General features: G+C 57.1%; 1 protein-coding gene across 1 annotated transcript; it reads left to right on the forward strand.

The window, feature by feature from the left end:
• The first annotated feature begins 1332 nt into the window (after positions 1–1332).
• Positions 1333–19830, forward strand: GRIN3B (glutamate ionotropic receptor NMDA type subunit 3B). Its single transcript, XM_054013330.1, has 9 exons — positions 1333–1761; positions 8519–9117; positions 11678–12728; positions 14137–14282; positions 14869–14984; positions 17113–17264; positions 17407–17571; positions 18186–18253; positions 18692–19830. The coding sequence occupies exons 1-9, from the start codon at positions 1333–1335 to the stop codon at positions 19059–19061; spliced, it is 3096 nt and encodes a 1031-aa protein (XP_053869305.1). The 3' UTR covers positions 19062–19830.
• The last annotated feature ends 591 nt before the right edge of the window (positions 19831–20421 follow it).

A 20421-nucleotide genomic window follows, 5' to 3' on the forward strand; every position in this document is an offset into this window, starting at 1 on the left:
GCTCAAGTACTAGGCCCTGTGCCTAGAAGGCTGTGGGTTCCATCCCAGCTGGCCCTGGTCAGCAGCACAGGGAGAGCTGGGACGTCCTAGGTGCCTACGGATTTGTTAGCATTTTTTAAGACGTAAGAGTTAAACGGACACAATCTTACCGGCAGGCTGCTCTGAGCAGGGCAAGGGGACACGCTGGTGAAAATGCCTGTGCCCTGTCTGCTCGTTCCCCTGCCATTGCTACCACAGGGGAAGCTGCACCAGCTGAGGGAGATTTTACTTAAAAGGCGAGTGGACTTTGCCTCACTAGTGCCCAGGGGGTCTCAGCCTTCCGTGTAACACATGGGAACCCAGAGGGCAGCTCCATAACCCTGAGACCCATCACTCTCAAAGCACGCCGGGAAGGTGGGGCTGCACCATCATCTTCCTTTTCAAATGGGGAAACCGAGGCCCGGGGGGGGGGGGCTAGTGCCACAGTGCATCTGTGGCAGGGTCGGGACTAGGACACGGGTTTCCTATTGCCCAGCTGTGGCTCTAAGCACTCAACAAGACTGCCTCTCCTTTAGGAACCTGGGGGCCGCATCCAGCCCTTAGTTTTCATTGGATCCGCATTCTCCTGTTACAAAATGATACGCCTAGAGGAAGAAGCAGACGGGTTATTAATTATTATTATTATTGTAGGTTTCTCCAGACAAGTCCCACCAGGGGCCAGAGACTAAATAATTCCCCCCCCCCAATCCCCTCACCCTTTGCCAGCCTGGCCTCTGAACTTCACTGAGACATTTGCTAGTGGCCAGCGGTGCCCAGCAAAGGGTGCTAAGGATCGTTGGCATTTGCGCACCACCCCTTGGCAAAGCCAGGCTCCACACTGTGTGTGTGTGTGGGGGGGGGCATCTCCAGGAGGGCACTTGGGCCGGACGAGGGCAGGGGGCATTTTTCTGCCAGCCTCCCTTCGCCACTGGATTCCCTTCGGCCTCTCCTGCCTCCAGCAGCCAGCTCCCCTGGCATCTTCAACCCCCTTCCCCTGCCTTGCTATGATTGCCCCCCCTCCCTCCATCCCCACCCCCTGCCCTAATCTCTGCCTGCCCCCCCACAGCCAATGCAAGCTGCTGTCTGTCTCCTGGTGCCTCTGCTGCCCCTGCTGCTGGAGACGCTCCATGGCAGCCCTGCCTGGAGATCCCAGCAGCTCCTCCGCTCTCCCAGCCTTCCTCATGCCCCCTCTCCTCCTCCTCCTCCTCCGGCACCCAGGACTCCTTCCTCCCCAGCGCCCGCCGCCTCCTCTCCCCCACCCTAGCCCCCCCGCCGGCCGCCCACCCAGGGCCAGGGGGGCGCCCAAACTTTCCGATGGAGTTTCTGCGGGCGCTCTGGCTGTGCGTGGGGGTGGCGGGCAGCCTCCTGCCGGCGCCCTGCCAGGGGCACCCCCAGCCCTGCCACATCCTCGCCAGGGTCGGGCACACGGTGCGCCTGGGCGCGCTGCTGCCCCCGGGGGGAGCGCAGAGCCGGGTGCGCAGCGCCCTGGCCAGGGCGAACCGGGCCACCTGGTTCCCCTATAACCTGAGCTTGGAGCTCGTGCCGGGGGCTCCCCGGGAGCGGGACCCGGCGTCCCTGGCTCGCTGGCTGTGCCAGGCGCTGGTGGTGCAAAAGGTGGCGGCCGTGCTGGCCTTCCCCCGGTCCCGGGAGGAGCTGCTCCAGCTGGAGTTCCTCTCCGCCTTCCTGGAGATCCCCTTCCTCAGCGTCGTGGGGCTGGAGCAGCCGCTGCCCTTCCGCACCCAGGTAAGGGGGAGTCGCTGCGCCCCTGCCCCCTGGAGCAGCTTCGGCTGGGCAACAAGTGTGGGGGGGTCTGGCTGGTCCAACCCAGCCTGGTCCCATCCCTGGGCGCTCTGCAGCTGGGGGGCTCCTTGGCCACACAAGGGCTAGGCCAGCTGGGGGGGGGGACACCCCGCTTCTCCTGTAGTAATTCCCCTGCTGGCAGGAAGAGGATTGGGTGGGGCGGGGGGCTCCTTGCCCAATGAATCCAGCCCCTCCAACTCCCAGTGCAAGCTGCAGTTGGACCTTTTTCTCCTCCCCAGCATGAGCCCTGGTTGTCTGTAAGCCTGGGGGGGGGGGGCAGTTCGGGGTGTCCAACAGCAGCACTGCAGCTGGGGGAGGGTTTGTTGTAGGGACTATTTTTAAGGGGGGGGGGGGATCTGCTCTGTATGCAAAGGAGCAGAAGAGACTCCTGGCTGCAAATCCGCACTTGCAACTGGAAGCCTCTTCCCTTGGGCCTGCCACCCTGGAGCGTGTCTGGGTGGGCAGGGAGGCTGGGGAGGGCCTGCCACCCTGGAGCGTGTCTGGGTGGGCAGGGAGGCTGGGGAGGGCCTGCCACCCTGGAGTGTGTCTGGGTGGGCAGGGAGGCTGGGGAGGGCCTGGAGGGGTCCCTGGAGGCTCTGCGTTCTGTTCTCCTGGCTACCTTGCGCTTCCTTCCCGCCTGGAGCCTTGCCCCAGCTCGATCCTGTCTCTGGAATGACTCAGAAGGGCTGGTCAATACTTCAGCCACCTAGAAGGTCCCAGTGGTTTTGAGGTTTAATCACAGCCAAGTTCAGACCCATCGATCAGGGGAAATATTTATAGTTCGGGGTCACTTTATTCGCAAGCCAGGCCAGCCTCCTTCCCAGGTCCTTCCCCACCACCCCCAGGCACATGCGGGAGAGCAGTATTAATTGCAGTAGCGAGAGGGGGCAGGGAGCAGGGTTCTGGAGGAAAACGCCCCCCGTGCGAAGGAGAAGTTCACTTTAGGGCACGTGCGTTCCTGAGCCTCGTGGCTTTAGTGCTGGGTGTGAGTTTGTGTAACACGAAGAAGCACCGTGTTCCAGGCTTCTTGCCACGAGGCAGGTTCAAGTGAGGAAGGTGTTTAGATAACATGCTGATGTTTGTAGTATAAAATCTAAGGTCCCGGTCAGCAGGCAGATCCCAGCAGGGCTGTAGATATATGTACTGACCATCCAAGGGCCTTTCAGATGAGACCTTAACCACTGATCCCCAGGCGCTCTTTGTAAGATTATGTCCTTGGCCTAAATGTCCCCAGTGTTGTGTGCTGGCTGCTGCTTCCCACCCCAGAGGTGGCTGCATCTCCACAGGAGCTGTATGTAAAGTCGGTCAGTTACCCTGCAAACAGCAGAGTTTGTGCTCTCAGGAGGAATCTATTTCAGAGTGAAGCCATAGCCAGACCATACCCTGCGATAACGCATCACAACAAGAAACAGACCCGCCACTCAGCTCTCCCCTATCTCATCCCTCATCTTTGCCTGCCTCCCATGCCCACTGTTCTCTCGCTTTTATTATGGTGAATTATTTCCATCACACACAAGGCTTTGTAAAGCAGAGGAGGTGGGGGGGGGGGGTGAATTTTATTAATGCTACAGGAATGACTCTGCTGGTTGCTTTAAGCATCGCTGCTTTATTAATGCCCTGGCATTCCCTTGATTCGGAAACCTTTTCCTGCAGCCTTTGTGGGCTGACGGGGATGCAACGCACAGGGAGGGTAAAAAGTGACCCAGGACCCAAGAGGAAGCCAATTGATGCATGTCGATTTGGACAGGGTCTAATATTTCTTTGCATGGAGTTGATGTTACTATTTACGCATATAGGACAGCTGAGCTCTGGGAACTATCGGGATATTTATTTATTTCTATTACACTCGAGCCCAGAGGTGCTGCTTAGGGTGACCAGATGTCCTGATTTTATAGGGACAGTCTCGATTTTTGGGTCTTTTTCTTATATAGGCTCCTATTACCCCCACCCCCTGTCCCAATTTTTCACATTTGCTGTCTGGTCACCCTAGTGCTACTACATGCTGTATAGACTTAAAGGCCAGAAGGGACCATCACGATCCTCTAGTCTGACCTCCTGCACATCCCAGAACCTCACCCACCCACTCCTGAAATAGACCCCTAACCTCTGGCTGAGTCCCTGATGTTCAAATCATGGTTTAAAGCCTTCAAGTTACAGAGAATCCACCATTTGCACTAGTTTAAACCTGCAAGCGACCCGTGTCCCATGCTGCAGCGGAAGGTGAAACCTCTCCCCTGGTCTCTGCCAATCTGATTGGGGGGGGGGGGGAAATTCCTTCCCAGTCCCAAATCTGGGGATCAGTTAGACCCCGAGCATGTCGGTGAGACCCAGCAGCCAGACACCTGGGAAAGAATTCTCTGGAGTAACTCAAAGTCCTCCCCACCTAGCGTCCCATCACTGGCTGTTGGAGATCTAGATGTGCAGTGAGAGATAGTCTGTGCTCCAGAAGAGCTTACAGTCTAAATAGATGCGACGGACACAGAGTGAGGGGAAACTGAGGCATGAAAGACTAAGAAACTTATCTCAGGTCACACAGCAGGTAGAGCTGGGGATAGAACCCAGGCAAACCTCACTTTAACCATTACATGTTTGAATCAATATGCTTGTCGATAAGGATAACTTGCAAAGCAAACCCTGCTGCTGTTGGAAGCTTCCACGAGGCTTTGTTTATGGTGTTTACTGAGATATTACAGAATGATGTGCAAGGAGATAATGCTGCCCTTGTCTTGTTTACAATGTCACCAGAAAGTGAGAACAGGCATTTGCATGGCGCTTCTGTAGCCGGCGTTGCAAGTCTCGGATGATGACCTAACACACACTGTTCACGGGGGGAGGGATAGCTCAGTGGTTTGAGCATTGGCCCACTAAACCCAGGGTTGTGAGTTCAATCCTTGAGGGGGGCCATTTAGGGATCTGGGGCAAAAAAAAAATGGGGATTGGCCCTGCTTTGAGCAGGGGGTTGGACTAGATACCTCTTGAGGTCCCTTCCACCCCTGAGATTCTATGATATGATCTTGAGTCCTGGGCCTGTAAACCACACTGCTTCTCCATAGATATAGTTATGAACAAAATCCTAGACCCCCCCTGTATGTATCTTCCTGTCCATATTGTACTTAATTTAGATTGTAAATTCTCTGGGGCATGGCACAGCCAGGGATAGGACCCAGGGGTCCTGCTGCCCAACCCCCTGCTCTAATCGCTTAGACCCAGGCTAGCTGGGGCAGCACCATATTCTTGTATGTCTGTGCAGTACAGAGAGCATTGGCGGTACCTTGTAAAGGCAAACCAAGCTCCCACGGCTGACCAGGCTGGCCTCTTGCTTACACAAATATTCCGCCCTCTTCCTTCGAGGAACTCTAAGAGCTTTGCTTTGCCACCTTCACGTTAGGCTTCCCAGCAGTCCTGTGAGATGCTGGTGCAGTATTATCCCTACAAACTGAGGATCGAAGAGAGGTTGGAATGCTTTCTCAAGGTCACACCACAAGCTGTGGGCAGAGAACAGGGACCCAGGAGTCCTGATGCCTGATCCTCCCACCCCACTCTAACCACTAGACTTTACTCTCCTCCTGGAACTGAGAACAGAATCAAGAAGTTCTGGTGCCTACTCCCTTTTCTCTAATCACTAGATTCCTCTCCTCCTAGAGTTGGGAATGGAACCCAGGAGTCCTGGTACCATCCTCCTGCTCTAGCCACATAATCTCTCCACTGCCTGATGTGGGTATCTATAGAGAGAATGGGCATGAGCTGGCGTGAAATGTACCAGCCACACCAAGCCCTGGTTACTTCACTATCAATGGGAATAATCCCTAATTATTGGACCTGACTGCTTTCTTTCTTACTGTTTCTTTACTGATCTCTTCCTCCCGTGCAGCAGGCTTGACATCAGTGCTAGTTCCTGTTCAGATACTGAGACCAGACTACTAGCTTCTGAAGGAGAGCAGCCTTGACAGCTGGCTCCCTTCTGCCTTGTGTCTAAAGGTGTAAATGGAGGTGTAGATCAATGCTGTTATGTTCCCAGCACAGACGCAGAGAAGTTCCATAAAACCATACAATCCTCTTGCTGGAAGGTTGCAACATCGCAAGACTTTAGTTCTTAAAATTCAGAACAATAACACAAAAAAACTTAAAACCAGAGAGAGACAAAGCAGGCTGCTCCTTAAAAACAGAGCGGCACAGCTCATCCCGCCTCACTCTAGGCTGTCTCTCTGCAGACTAATTGCTGGAACCAAGCTGGCATGCTTTCCTACAGAGGCCCCTAGCCTACAAGCAGAACCAGGAAATCCCCAACACCTAAAGGGATAGCTTGTAATTTTAACATCATTTCCAATATGCCACAAGAGAGAAGTTTTTTCTCTTCCCCTTCCCTTATATTGTGGGTATGAGCTATGGATGGTTTTGACCAAAGAACATCTCAGAATCACTTGGAGCTCCACTGGAAGTAGGGGCACTTAGTGCCTTGCAGATTTGAGTCTTTAAATTTCCATGTTCTGTTGCATTCCAGTCATGCCCCTCTAAGGGGTGTGAACATGGGTGGGTAAAGAGCAAGAGGAAAGCAGGTCTTGTGGATTGATTGCTGGGCTGGGCCTCCATGGCTGTGGGATTGAGTCCTTCCTCTGCCATCGACTCCCTGCCTGGCCTAGGACAAGTCACTTGACCGCTCTGTGCTTCAGTTTCTCCATCTGTAAAGTAGGGATGATCTTTCCTTTATCTTGGTGATTTAGATTCTAAGCTCTTCTGGGCCTGTCTGAACAATCACGGAGGATAGGTCCATCAATGACTGTTAGCCAAGACAACTCCATGCGCTGGGTGTCCCTAACCTCTGACTGCCAGAAGTTGGGAATGGGCGACAGAGGATGGATCATTCAATGATTGCCTGTTCTGTTTATTCCCTCTGGGGCACCTGGCGTTGGCCACTGTCGGCAGACTTGCATCTGAAGAAGTGAGGTTCTTACCCACGAAAGCTTATGCTCCCAATACTTCTGTTAGTCCTAAAGGTGCCACAGGACCCTCTGTTGCTTTTTGTCGGCAGACGGGATACTGGGCTAGATGGACCATTGCTCTGACCCATTGGCCATTCCTTATGTTCGTAATGCCTGACACAACAGGGCCCTGATCATTAAATAGTTAATGATCATGCAGTGTGAGGGTGCATTTACAGCTCAGCTTCCACCGCTTCCCAGGGTGAAGCTCCCTGATCTGTGTAAGGGGATGAAGTTAACATCCTGCCCAGTGCTCCCGGCTGAATTTACCCCGCACAGGAAGTGATGAAATTAGAATTTTCTTTAAAACTTTTTATGAAGGGATCTGGATAATGGTGTGTGTGTGTGTGAGAGAGAGAAAGAGAACGCTGCTCTGGGTCCGTGCCGCATTAGGTATTTCCATTCTACCCCCCTAACTTCCCCTCGGTAGTTTTAATTGGATGCTGGATCCTTCCCTTCCTGCCCTAAACGCTTATGCAGTGTTGCTGTCTGCTGTTAAACAGCAGCCGAGTTCCACCCCAGAGGCAGCTGCATCTCAGCATATGCTCAAACACTCTGTGGACACATGTGAGAGGTCCTCCTTGCACAGCTCCCACTTTGACGACAGCGGCCAACTATCCAGCAAAGTGTGCGACACCCCCTCCACCCACACCCCTTTAGTGTGACTGGGAGCAGAGCCAGAACCCCTGAGGAACTGTTTCTCCTCTTTGAAGCCTTCCCTCTGATCTCTTGGATTTGGTGCCCTCTCCTGGCCACTCGCCTCCTTGTCCATTTCCTCTGTGAATGACCGGAGTTTTATTTTGGGCATGAGTCAGGGCCGGCTGCAGCAGCATCGTTTATGATCAGCCCAGGCAGGGTCCCAGGTGCAGGCAGGAGCTTGGGATAGGCGGTCTCCGAGAGGAAGCAGACCCTGCGCTGTGGCGGGTTTTATTCCCGGGTGTCGTTTTAGATTTAAATGCACGCAAAGCCGCCGGTCCAGAGGCCATAGGATAATGGGACAGAGCCCAGCAGAGACCAATGCCCTCCATGTCCCAGAATAGCCAGTCGACACACCAGACCCCCCCGCCCCCTGGTGAATTCACAGGAGCCTTCCCTCCCCCATCAATTGGAAATAACTTATCCACCCCGTTTGGAGACAGAGGCACCCTCCTACTCCTGTGGTAAGGCTCAATTCACCATCATGAGCAGGTGGGACAAGAGGTCCAGGCTGCATGAGTGCCCGCAGTACCCTCATGCGGCATGAGGGGGCACTGGGCATACCCTGGTCCTTTTTAGCATGGTGACCCCAGTTCCCTCGGTCATTAAACGCTGCCTCCCTAAAGTTCCTCTTGTAACTTCATCTCAGTTTGGCCCTTCCTGTCCTAACCGGCGGGGCAGCCGTTCTGGGCAGCTGTTAAACAGCTGCTGCGTTCCACTCCTGAGGTAGCTGCACTTTAGTGGTGGGAGGAAACGATCCCCATGTCTCCCTTACCTAATGGCCAGGAGGGAAGCTCTGAGATCTTTGGGAGGGAAGTTCAGTAGACGGACAGAGGAGGAGAAATGCCTCTAGATGACACTGAGTTTCTGGTGTGTCCACATGAGCCACTGTCGCACCCCCTGATTACAGTACAGCCATATCTTATAGGTACGTACAGCGCCTAGCGCAGTGGGGCCCCCAATTTCAGCTGCCACTAATATAAAGACCAATAAGTAAATCTCACTCGTCATCTCTGGGCTTGCAGAATCCCTTCCACCTGCTCATGGACCGGAAGAGCCCCATGGAGACCCTGATGGACGTGCTGGACAGCATCTTGCAGACCAACGACTGGCACGAGATTACCCTGGTGCTGTGCCACGCCTGGGATGTTTCTGGCTTCCTGGATTTCTGGACCAGCAACACCGACCTCTTCCTGAGAACCATCCTGGACCTGAGCTACCTGGACGAGCCGGGCGCCGCCCGCTACCTCCGCCAGCACTTGGAGGAGCTCAAGGAGCAGGCCGGCCCGGTGCTGCTCTTTGGCTGTGACGCCCGCCTCTCACGGCTGGTGTTCAGGGCGGCCTCGGCGTCCGGCCTGATGCTGCAGGACTTTCACTGGATGCTGGGGCACCCGTTGAATGTGGACGAGCTGCAGACGGAGGGGCTGCCCCTGGGCCTCCTGGCTTACGGGGAGGTCAACAGCCCCACGTTGGAGCAATTCATCCAGGACGCAGTGGAGTTGGTATCCCAGGCCATCTCCAGCGCCATGTACATCCGGCCCGACCTCACCCTCATCCAGAGCATGGTGAACTGCAACGACAAGCACGTGGAAGGCTCGGAGTCCTCTGGGCACTACCTCTCCAGGTAAGCTTGGAGCCAGCCCCGTCAGCGACTCCTAGCACGTGGGCCAGTGTCTGTCTCGCCCAGCCGCTGCCCCCTGCTGGGGCATCTGCTTCTCTTTGAACATTCAGACAGCCAGAGACACTTTCCTGCCATGGCGGGCTGGGCGCAGAGGGAGGTTGCCAGCCGGCAGCAATGCCCAGCCGGTCCTCCCACACCCTCTGATGCCCCCTACTGGTTGGCCTTCCTCTGCATTTGATTTTTAGTGCAAGAACCGGGGTCTCTCTGTTTAATGTCATGGGGTGGTCCAGGGTGCCAGACTGCGAGAACTGGGTTTTGTCTCAGGTCTTAATGCTGACCTGCTGGGTGACCCCGTGGCATGCCACTTCCCTTCCCTGTGCCTCAGTTTCTCCTTTGGGTGAAATTCTCCGGCCTCTGCTCTGCAGGAGCTTAGCCCTAGATGGTCATAATGGTCCCTTCTGGCCTTAACAATCTAAGGTTTGTCAGACTGGGTCATAATAGGGAGGCAGTGGAAAGAGCACTGGACTGGGACTCAGGAGACCTCCCTGCTATTCCCGACTCTGCCGCTGACCAGCTGGGTGACCTTGGGCAAGTCACTTCCCCTCTACATGCCTCAATTTCCCCAGCTGTATGATGGGGCTCACAATACTGCCCTCCTTTGTAAAGTGCTTTGTGATCTTTGGGAATGGAGCAGTTGGCGTTGTTATGTTAATACCTTGCAATCCCTCTGTCGGGGGAGGGGTGAAGGGAATTATTTATTGTTATACAGATGGGGAAACTGAGGCACCAAAAGTCACTTGCCCGGGTCAATACAGCAAAGCGGTGGCTGAGCTGGGACTAGTCTCCTGACGCCAGCCTGTGCTCTGACCACTAGGTCATGCTGCCTCTTGGGAGATCAGCAGTCTGCTCAGGCACTAACCGTTTCCTGCAAGAGGCTGTGTCTGTGAAGAAGCTGTCTGGGAAAGGGACTTTGTCTCTTTAAATCTCTGAGTAACATCACCAGAAAGCTGTTGTTATAGAAATATGAATTTTGCTAAGGCCCCGACAGCCCGGCAGAAGGCAGTGTGTGGGCAGCGTGGGCTGGATCCCTTCCTGACCCTCCCAGCAATCGGCCCAGGCCCTGGAGCATGGCATTTGATTCCCGTTAATTACAGCTACCAGCATCACTAATGGTCGAACTGCTTTAGAAATGCAGCGAAGTGCTGGCCCCTCCTCGGGGCCTCTCTAGCAACTTGGGCTCGTTCTGGAGACGCTACTAGTGTCTTAATGAGGCTGTTCCAAGGCCCGGGAGAGGGAGAGGGAGTGGGAGGGAGCAGAGGGAAGGCGAGTGAGAGATGGAAGGAAAAGGAGAGCCGAGGAGAATGGAGCTGATGCCAGAGGGAGAGGCAGCCTCAGTGGGGCAGAGGGTTGTTTTATGGGATGCTTTAGCAGCCTTGGATGGAAGATGGAATTCACACCCCCTGCCCGCACATGCCCCTGCAATCCCCTGTGCATGTGCATTCTGACGTGAACCCATGTTAGCACTGACACACATGGGCCCATGCTCACCCTGCCACACCCAGAGGCCCAGGCGCTCAGACATGCACGGCAACACACACATGGTCACTTGTCCAGTCTGCCATGCAAAGATATGCACACACACATTGTTCTGCATGGCTGCATGTCCAGTCTGACACGTGATGCTATGCACACACACACTGCCCTGCATGGGCACATATCCAGTCTGACATGCAAAGATATGCACACATACACACACTGCCCTGCATGGTTGCATGTCCAGTCTGACACGTGATGCTATGCATGTGCACACACGGCCCGGCACAACACATCAACACCGCTCCTCCTTGCATACGTGCTGACGTGTACCTGGGAGGCCCTGAGTTTCCCCGCCTGTCCGGCCGGTCTGGTAATAATCAGTCCCTTTATCCAGGGCGCAAGACATTGCTGCTGAAGATTCACAGCCCCCAGCCCCAGGGCGCCCCCACCGCAGCTCTGTGAGTGCCCCTGCCCTTCTAACACCCTCTGTTCAGCCAGTCCCCAAGCAACTGCCCAGCACGGAGCAACCTCTGCTCTCAAAAAAACATCGACTGAAGCAAACTCCTTGATTTAGTGAGTGGAACCAGGCTGGGGGAGGCCCCCCTAGGTCAGGTCCTTGGGGCTTGGAGCAGCCTCTTCAGGGCCCTGAAGAGCAGGGGGTTCTCAACCTGGGGCTTGTGACCACCCTGCCCTTCCCCTGTTGTTCACTGGCCGGAGCCCAGCTAGATGGGGGAGATCGGTGCAGAAAAGGGCGAGAATCCCAGTATTTCCACTGCTGTGTTCCCTCCAGCCCCCCGGGTCTCCGAACACTCGTCAATTCCACCTCCTGCCCCGACCCGCCTGATGGCCTGTGCAGTAGATCAGCTCCCTCCTGCCACCGTCCCAGCCCGGGGCCCCTTGTGTGCTGGGCTCCCGGTGGCCAGACCCTGTCTCCGGCTCCCTCCCGGCCCCCTCGCTGTCGCTCTGTGCTCAGCTCCCCACCCCGGGGATGTCAGGTGCCCAATGCTTCCTCTCTCCCCTCCGCCAGGTTCTTGGCCAACACGTCGTTCCACGGGCGGACGGGGCGGGTGTCTGTGCGGAAGACGTCGCTGGTGCACACCGAGCACCGCTATAGGATCTGGAGCCTGCTGCGCGACTCCCTGGGGGAGCCCACCTGGGTGACGGTGGGCAGCTGGCAGGACGGCAAGCTGGAGGTGGAGGAAGGGTTCTGGCAGAACCAACTGCAGCAGAAGAGCCCGGGCGGTGGGGGCGGCTTCTCACGGGTGAAGCTGCGGGTGGTGACGCTGGTGGAGCACCCGTTTGTCTTCACGCGGGAGGTGGACGAGGACGGGAGCTGCCCGGCCGGGCTGCTGTGCCTGGACCCCCACACCAATGACTCGGCCGTGCTGGAGGCCCTCTTCGAGGCGCTCAATGCCGAGAACGGCTCAGTGCCCCTGGAGTACAAGAAGTGCTGCTACGGCTACTGCATAGACCTGCTGGAGAAGTTGGCTGAGGACCTGCCTTTCGATTTCGACCTCTACATCGTCGGGGACGGCAAGTATGGGGCCTGGAAAAACGGGCAGTGGACGGGGCTGGTGGGGGACCTGCTCAGCGGCACGGCCCACATGGCCGTCACCTCCTTCAGCATCAACTCGGCCAGGAGCAAGGTCATCGACTTCACCAGCCCCTTCTTCTCCACCAGCCTGGGCATCCTAGTGAGGACCAAGGACACAGCCTCGCCCATCGGCGCCTTCATGTGGCCCCTGCATTGGACCATGTGGGTGGGAATCTTTGTGGCCCTGCACCTGACGGCGCTCTTCCTGACCCTCTACGAGTGGAAGAGCCCCTACGGCATGACCCCACACGGGCGCAACCGCATGAAGATCTTCTCCTACTCCTCGGCCCTCAACCTCTGCTACGCCATCCTCTTCGGGCGCACCGTCTCCAGCAAGACGCCTAAGTGCTACACCGGCCGCTTCCTCATGAACCTCTGGGCCATCTTCTGCCTCTTGGTGCTCTCCAGCTACACGGCCAACCTGGCCGCCGTCATGGTGGGGGAGAAGACCTTCGAGGAGCTCTCGGGGATCCACGACCCCAAGGTGGGAGGGCCATTGCGCTGTCTCAGAGGCGGGAGGGATCCGAGGCGTCAGGGGAAGTTGCCGTTTTCCCTCCCCTCCCCTGCTGGTTTCCTCTGCATCCCGGTTTCCTTTGGATGGTGGCCACTGCAGCAGCCCAGAGCCCTTAGCACCATGCTTGGGCCTCGGGGTCAGGCCCGACTCCAAGGGGAGAGCGCCCCCTACCAGTCACTTTGCAGACTCCAGCCGAAGAGCGGTGTTAGCACCAGGCCTTTCTAAACTCATCCACACCGTTCCCAACCCGTCGTTATGTCGGGCTGTCGCCTGGAGCTTTGCCAGTCGAGCCACCCGCCGCACGCACCCCGTTTTCCCAACTGGCTCCCGCCTGCTGCTGGTTCTGGGAGGACAGGGGGTGTAAAATCCAGTGGATGGTTCAGTAGGGGGCGCTCTTCCCTCAGAGCCATCTCTGAGCCATTGGCCCTGCAGTGCTGGTGCTGGCTTTTGAATGAGATTTAAATCCAAGGTCCTGTCTGCTTGCAACCTCAAAACCCCAGGGTCCTTTTTCTATGAGTTGGGGGGGGGTTCACACCTGAATCCTGGCCAGATTCCAGTTGGGATAATTCTGCCTCCCCTGCAGTTCAAGCTAGATGCAGCATGCTTCCTCCCCTCCTGTCCTGAACCGCTGCTGTTTGCAGAGAAATACCTCCACCCAGGGCCGGCTCCAGGCACCAGCCTGGCAAGCAGGTGCTTGGGGCGGCCTCTTCGGAGAGGGGTGGCAGTTCCAGCCATTCGGCGGCAATTCGGCGGACGGTCCCTCACTCCCGCTTGGAGCGAAGGACCTCCCGCCGAATTGCCGCCGCAGATCGCGGCTTTTTTTTTTTTTTTCTGGCTGCTTGGGGCGGCTAAAACCCTGGAGCCGGCCCTGCAGCCTCCACCCCAGAGGTGGCTGCATTCCGGTGGGAGCAGTGGTGCCAATTAGGGGTTTTTGCATTTGCTCATAGTTGCATACTAAATCCGTACGGCTGATGCCAGAGCTGTCCAGCGCATCGCTCTGGCTGCATGGTTACACCCCCGCTCAAATTTAGCCCGGTGCTGCCCCCTGGTTCACGGAGTGTCTGTTCCTGTATGGCAGCGTGCAGGGCGGCCCCCGAGAAATCAACATGTGCTGGCGCTGGCCCCTGCACTGTGTAGCTAAGAGCGGAGAGACTCCCCGGCCGGGGGCGGCGGGGGGGGACGACTGGCATATGCCCCCGTCCAAGAAATAACTTACTTGCTGCCTCTGGGTGGTGGGGAATGGAGCCCGGCATGTACAGCCAGCGACTCCGGGTTAGAAGGGACAGGCTGATGGGCTCGGGGTTCACTGCTTTGACCCCAACCCCTCCCTGGCTTCCCTATTGATATTTGCAAGCCACCCACCTGGTCCTCTTTGCAGCTGCACCATCCCTCGCAGGGCTTCCGCTTCGGCACCGTGTGGGAGAGCAGCGCCGAGGAGTACATCAAGAAGAGCTTCCCCGAAATGCACGAGTACATGAGGCGCCACAGCGTCCCCACCACCCCCGCCGGGGTCACCATGCTCAAGTAAGGGGGCAGCCGCAGCAGGGGCAGGCGCCACATGTGGGGGAAGGCGGGCGTGTGCCACTGGCTCATTCACGATGAACTAGCCGGTACTGTAAAGAAACTGGGGGGGGCTGGCCTACCTCCCCTCAGTGCGTTGCACAAGTCTCCACAGCGCCCCCTGCTGGCAGAGGCTGGGCTGGAGTAGACGGGAGGTGCCCCCATAGCCAGAAATCCTGCCCTGCTCCCCACAGCACCCCCTGTTTGGAGAGGCTGGAGTAGGCGGGAGGTGCCCCCACAGCCAGAAATCCTGCCCTGCTCCCCACAGCACCCCCTGCTGGAAGAGGCTGGGCTGGAGTAGGTGGGAGGTGCTCCCACAGCGCCCCCTGCTGGAAGAGGCTGGGCTGGAGTAGGCGGGAGGTGCTCCCACAGCGCCCCCTGTTGGGAGAGGCTGGGCTGGTGTAGGCGGGAGTTCCCCGCACAGCCAGCGCTCCTGCACTATCCTCTTTTATAATTGGTGGCTATTTACCCCTTAACCCGCCAGCCACTTCTTGGGGCCGGGGAGGGCGAATCCAGCCAATCAGCCTCTCCCCTGTGCTCCCTTTGCCAGGACCGAGCCCCCCACGCTCAACGCGTTCATCATGGACAAGTCCCTTCTGGATTACGAGGTCACCATCGACTCGGACTGCAAGCTCCTCACCGTGGGGAAGCCGTTTGCTATTGAAGGTGAGCCGCTGCCTGGGGCCGGTTCCCCTTGGCCCACGGCCCGAGCTGCTGAAGGCACCGGTGCCCTGCCCCGGGAGAAGGGGCATTGCTTGCGTGGGACTGGGGCGCAGCGGTAGGCGACGGGTGGCTTTAGTGCAGTGTTGATCTGTGTTAAAATGGCTCAGCTTGGTGGGTCTCTGCTCTGGCTGCCCCCTAGGGCAGTGGGCTGCTAGATTCACTTTGCTTATGGGCCCCCCCACCGCAGACAGCTCCTGAACTTTGGTCACAGCTGGAGCTAAACTGGGGACCTAGAGGGGAAAGGCTCCTTAGTCCAGTGGCCGGATCCGCCTCACTACCCAGCGCAGATCTAAAATGACACTGACCCCAGGCCGAGGGGCTGTAGCTTCCAGTGCCTTCCAGCCAGCAGTGAGTGCTCCCCTGCATAAGCCGCACAAAGCCATTGTCTCATTCAGAGAGACGCCCCCCTCGCCCCCGCAGCCTGAGCTCCTGCACACCTGAGCTTCGCTCCCTGGTGAGTCCACAGCCTACGTGCCCCAGGGACCCGCAGCGCAGATAGGCTCTGCTTGCAGCAGCGGTGGGTCCGTGTTGCCCTTCACCAGGCTCTCCGAGGGGCGCGCATCCAGAGCAAGGGACTAGCAAAGCAGAGGAGCCCTGGTGTGGTGCAGCCCCTCACCTGGGTCCAGCTGTGTGCTAGCTACGCAACAGCTGGAGACCTCAGTAGCCCATCTGGCCTGGTCTCCTAGGATGTTCATCGTCCTTCCTGACCCTGCCCTGGACAGTGAGCCTGTGCCCTGGAGCATGAGGGTTTGGCCTACCATGATCCTGGTTTGGCGAAGGGTGAGCAAAGGCTCCAGGTGCTGCTTGCCCTCTTTTCTCCCCCACCCCGATCCCTTCCACCTCCTCTAATCTCCCACACAGCCTCCGCCTCTTGTCCCTGTGCAGCAGGGCTGCTGGTTGATCTCCCCTCATTAACCAGGCTGCTGCCCCGGAGCCGAGAGGGAAGTTAAATGAAGCCCCCGCGCTCTCGCCTGCCAAGCTGTGACTAGAAAGGGAAACAGGGAAGCGAAGGCAGCCCCGTCCGCGGGGAATGAGCCAGCGGGCCCGGCAAGGCAAGGCAGGATGCTGCGTGTCACAGGGCCCACGACAGCTAGCAATGGCCACACCACTAGGAGCAAAGCTCACGGGTTTTTCTCCTGGGGAGACCAGACGGATTTATGGCAATGGGGCCAACCTGTCTTATGATGATAACAACTTACCTCAGATGTGCAGGGCATAGGGGGGGCGCAGCCCCCCCCCCCCCGCACTAAACCACACTGGGCTGTGTAGCTGCAGGCAGACCAAGGGGCACGGTGTGGCTTTAGAGCCCTGAGAAAACCCCCCAGTCAGCCGGGCCCGGGCGGTCCAGGTTCATAGGCCAGCTCTGTTACCTTGCCCAAGTTCCTCCAGCTTTCAGGAGGACTTGTCACCCCATTGAGGCTTGGCTGCTGCAGTGACGGGGCTAGAGGGGGCAGGGGCCCAGGGCTTTTATTCATTATTTGCAGGGCCGGTGCAAGGAAGTTTCGCGCCCTAGGCGAAACTTCCACCTTGCGCCCCCCTCAGCCCTGAGGCAGCTCCCTGCCCCCCACTCCGCCCTGAGGCGCCCCCCCCACAGCAGCTCCCCACCCCAGTTCACCTCTGCTCCGCCTCCTCCCCGAGCACGCTGCCCCCCCTCTAATTCTCCTCCCCTCCCAGGCTTGTGGCGCCAAACAGCTGATTGGCGCTGCAAGCCTGGGAGGCGGGAGAAGTGGAGCGGCGACCGCGTGCTTGGGGAGGGGGTGTAGGAATGCTGTAAAAAAAAAAAAAATTGGGGGCACCGCTTTTTGGCACCCCCAAATCTTGGCACCCTAGGCAACCGCCTAGTTTGCCTTAATGGTAGCACCGGCCCTGATTATTTGTATTGTGGTAGCACCTTGCGGCCCGGATGAGATCAGAGCCCTGCTGCGCTCGGTGCTGTACGCTCACTGCCCTGAAGAGCATCCTCTAGGCAGGGTGGGAAGAGCCACAAAGGCGACAGGAAAGGACGTGATGCCCAGGGCTGCTGGCTCCCTGTCCACGCCCGGGATGGTACTTCTCTCTCTCCCCCCGCTAGGCTATGGAATCGGGCTCCCCCAGAACTCGCCCCTGACCTCCAACCTCTCCGAGTTCATCAGCCGCTACAAGTCGGCCGGCTTCATGGACCTGCTGCACGACAAGTGGTACAAGATGGTGCCCTGCGGCAAGCGGGTCTTGGCCGTCACCGAGGTGAGGGCGGCCCGGTGGGCTCTGCGGGGCGGAGACGTGGTGGGATCTAGGCTACCACTGGAGCCTTGTGTGGCAGGCGGAGGGGGCACTGACCCACTCCTCAGCGTAGGCTAATCCTCCCCCCGCCCCCTTTCCCTTCCAGACGCTGCAGATGGGCATCTATCACTTCTCCGGGCTCTTCGTGCTGCTGTGTGTCGGGCTCTGTGGCTCCTTGCTCACCTCCCTGGGCGAGCATGTCTTCTACCACCTCATCCTGCCCCGCATCAAGAGGAAGAAGAAATTCAACTACTGGCTGCACACCAGCCAGGTGAGAGCAGCTGGACCCCAGCCCCGCTTTCCTTAAACGGCCTGCCCCCCCGCTGGGCTGGGTTTGGCAGCTGTCTGGGCAGCACCTCCTGCTGCCTCCACCAGGGCCTCGTGGTCCCCACCAGCCCCGTGCTTCAGGGTGCCCCTTCCCTAGCTGGCCCAAGAGCAGTGGTGCTGGGATCTGAGTATTTATTGCTAGTAATTATTTGTATTAGTGTAGGACCTACAAAAGCCCCACTCATGGCCCAGAACGCCCCTGGGCAGCTTTCTTTTCTCCAGCCTTGCCTGGGTGGGACACAGCACTGCCACCCATAACATGGGGCCCAGACAAAGCCCCTACAGGGCATCTTCTGGCATAGATATTGCCCTAAAGATTCCCCTCCTCTGCCCCTGGCCCGGTCGCACACGGTCCTCTTCCCCGCTGCCTACACCCAGCAGCTGTTGGGACTCCCCCCCCCACCCCCCATAATTCTCCATCTGCAGGAGCCCCGGAAAGCCACTCTCCGAGGTACTGAATCAAAGTTCAAGTAACCCTGAAAAGGCAGAGCCCTGTCCTAACATCCCCCCAGCCCTTTCCCCGCGGGGCTGATTCCTCTCCGCCTTTGCACTTCACAGAAAATCCACCGGGCGCTGAACGTGGGCTTCGAGGAGCAGAAAAACCAAAAGCTGAGACTTGAGAAAAGGTACTAACGGGGCAAAGCCCCGTTCCACCTCCGCCGCCGGCCTGAGTCTTCACCGCAGGTTCGGCAGCTCCTGCTGTCCAGCTGCGGCAGTAGCTTAGAGGAGAGGGCTCTCGCCCCCAAGCAGCGGTGCAAACAGGTGGCTAATGGTCCAACACCCCCTGCCTTCCCACAGGTGTTAGGGTAGCTGGATGGGAGAAGGGTGCCCCACCCTGGAACCTTGATGGCCACCAGCAAATAGTCTTGGGTGTGAGTGTCCAGCTTGGAGAGACGAGGATCACCCAACCCTTCTAGGGGGAGGACCCTGCTTTGACCAGTTGTTGCCACCCTCTCTCTCAGGAAGGGCACAGACAATGCGCAGGGGGGGAGCCGTCTAGTCAGCTGGGATGGTAGACTCGGCCCTGAAGGCTTGACTCACCCTCTGCCTGTTTCACTCTGAAGGTGCAATATTCAGAAGAGTGAAGAGGCACCAGCCCCAAACGCCAGCCAGCCAAGCTGGAATAACCTCAGGAAGGCCACCAGGAAAGAGGATAAGCGGGTGCATTTCAACATGGAGCAGACGCCCTCTGAGCCGGCGCAGGAGAGGGAGGTGCCCGTGTGGCACTGCACAAACGGCAGGGTGCCCCAGCCGGAGGAGTGGGATGCTAGTGAGAAGGAGCTCAGGGAGCTGGAGGGACGGATCCAGGCAATCAGGGATCAGCTGAGAGCAGCCCTGGTGCGGAAGAGCGAGCTGGTGGTGGCGTTGGGGCCCCCCAAGAACATCCGCATGCTGCCTGTTAAGCCTATTGTGGAGAAGAACGAGGACAGGTAATAGGACACGGGTTGTTCAGGTTCCTTTTGAACTCAACCCTGGAAAACCGGCTGCTGTTTCCTTTCACGTCTTAAATCAAACCAGAGCCTGGAGAGCACGTGCAGAGGTTCCTGGTTGGGGAAGTGGCGGAGCTGCCTAGGAAGTGGGCTGTTACTTTAGCACAGATCACAGCAACCAGGAAACGCTCCCCAGGTGGGTCAGTGCCCAACTCATTCACCGCTTTGTTTTATATTAATTCCTTCGTATTGCAGTTGGGACCCAATTCCCATTCTGCTGCTGTCCTTTGGTCATGGCAAACTTCGAGATTCCCACATCAGGCTCCTGCCAGGTCTGGAAAGGAGAATCTCACTTACAAATGATTTCAGTTACATATTGATTACTGGAGGTGTGAGGACAGGACTGGCTTTTCTCAAGGAGGAAGTTCAGGTTTAGTTCTTTCCCCACTGCCTCAGACTGAAGAATTCTTCCCTCTTTAAAACAGCTATTTGGGGAAACTAGATGGAATCCAATGAGGAACTAAGAACTGGTGTCTCAGGCTAGGAAAGTTTGTGCCCAGTTTAGGATCCCTTCTCTCCCCAGGGTGGGTGTGAGGCACAGACCAGAGACCTACTCAAACTTTCCCCTACAACATCTGAGGGTGACAGTTGTCCAGGGATTTAGGTGATGCAAATTCTAAGTGTTTCCTTTCGCTAGCAGCAGCTGTAATATTAACTGTAAATAAAATGCACAAAGTTCAAGATTTTAACTAGAATAAAAGTAATGCAGACTTCTCCTCCCACCCACCCCCTTCAGATTCTGCAGGTGGCTAAAGTGTGTGTGGGGGGGAGGGGGTGAAAATGCAGATTGACTCTGGAATCTGCTCACTAGCTCCTCCAGCCCCCAAGCTTGTGGAAAGAACCTCTGTCCACCATGAGTTTCTCTCCTGATCTGTCCTTCACGCGGAGCTGTTTTTTGAATGCAACAGTCAGCTTGGCATTAGGATTTTATTTAGTGAATTAAGATTCGCTTTAGCCAGGATCCTCTCCCAAGGCACAAAATTGCAGAATTTAAGTCGACAGAGCTACAGGGAATTTAATCACAAAACTGTATTTTTGAGTAAAGCTGGGGGTGGGGGAAAAATCTCCTTCCGCCTTCATCCCAGCAGCAAACGGGTTTTATGGAGAGGGTAACTTCTCTTCCGGCACCGCAGGACTCCCTTGCCAGCAATGAGCAAGCACAAAAGATAGTTCTGGTTAAGACAATCTCTTCGTTTCAGGCAGCAGGAAAGTCTCATCTCTGATGTGATGGAAGATCAGAGATGTAGGGATGAGAATGCAGCAATCCGTATACATAAGAGGGGGATTGACCACAAGCCCTGCAG

This window comes from Malaclemys terrapin, chromosome 24 (assembly GCF_027887155.1).
Source record: "Malaclemys terrapin pileata isolate rMalTer1 chromosome 24, rMalTer1.hap1, whole genome shotgun sequence".
Lineage (NCBI taxonomy): Eukaryota > Metazoa > Chordata > Testudines > Emydidae > Malaclemys > Malaclemys terrapin.

Coding starts and splice junctions, on each gene's coding strand:
- GRIN3B (XM_054013330.1), top strand. CDS start 1,333: ATGGAGTTTCTGCGGGCGCTCTGGCTGTGCGTGGGGGTGGCGGGCAGC. Junction 1,762..8,518: donor CGCTGCCCTTCCGCACCCAG/GTAAGGGGGAGT, acceptor CTGGGCTTGCAG/AATCCCTTCCACCTGCTCAT. Junction 17,572..18,185: donor ACTGGCTGCACACCAGCCAG/GTGAGAGCAGCT, acceptor TGCACTTCACAG/AAAATCCACCGGGCGCTGAA.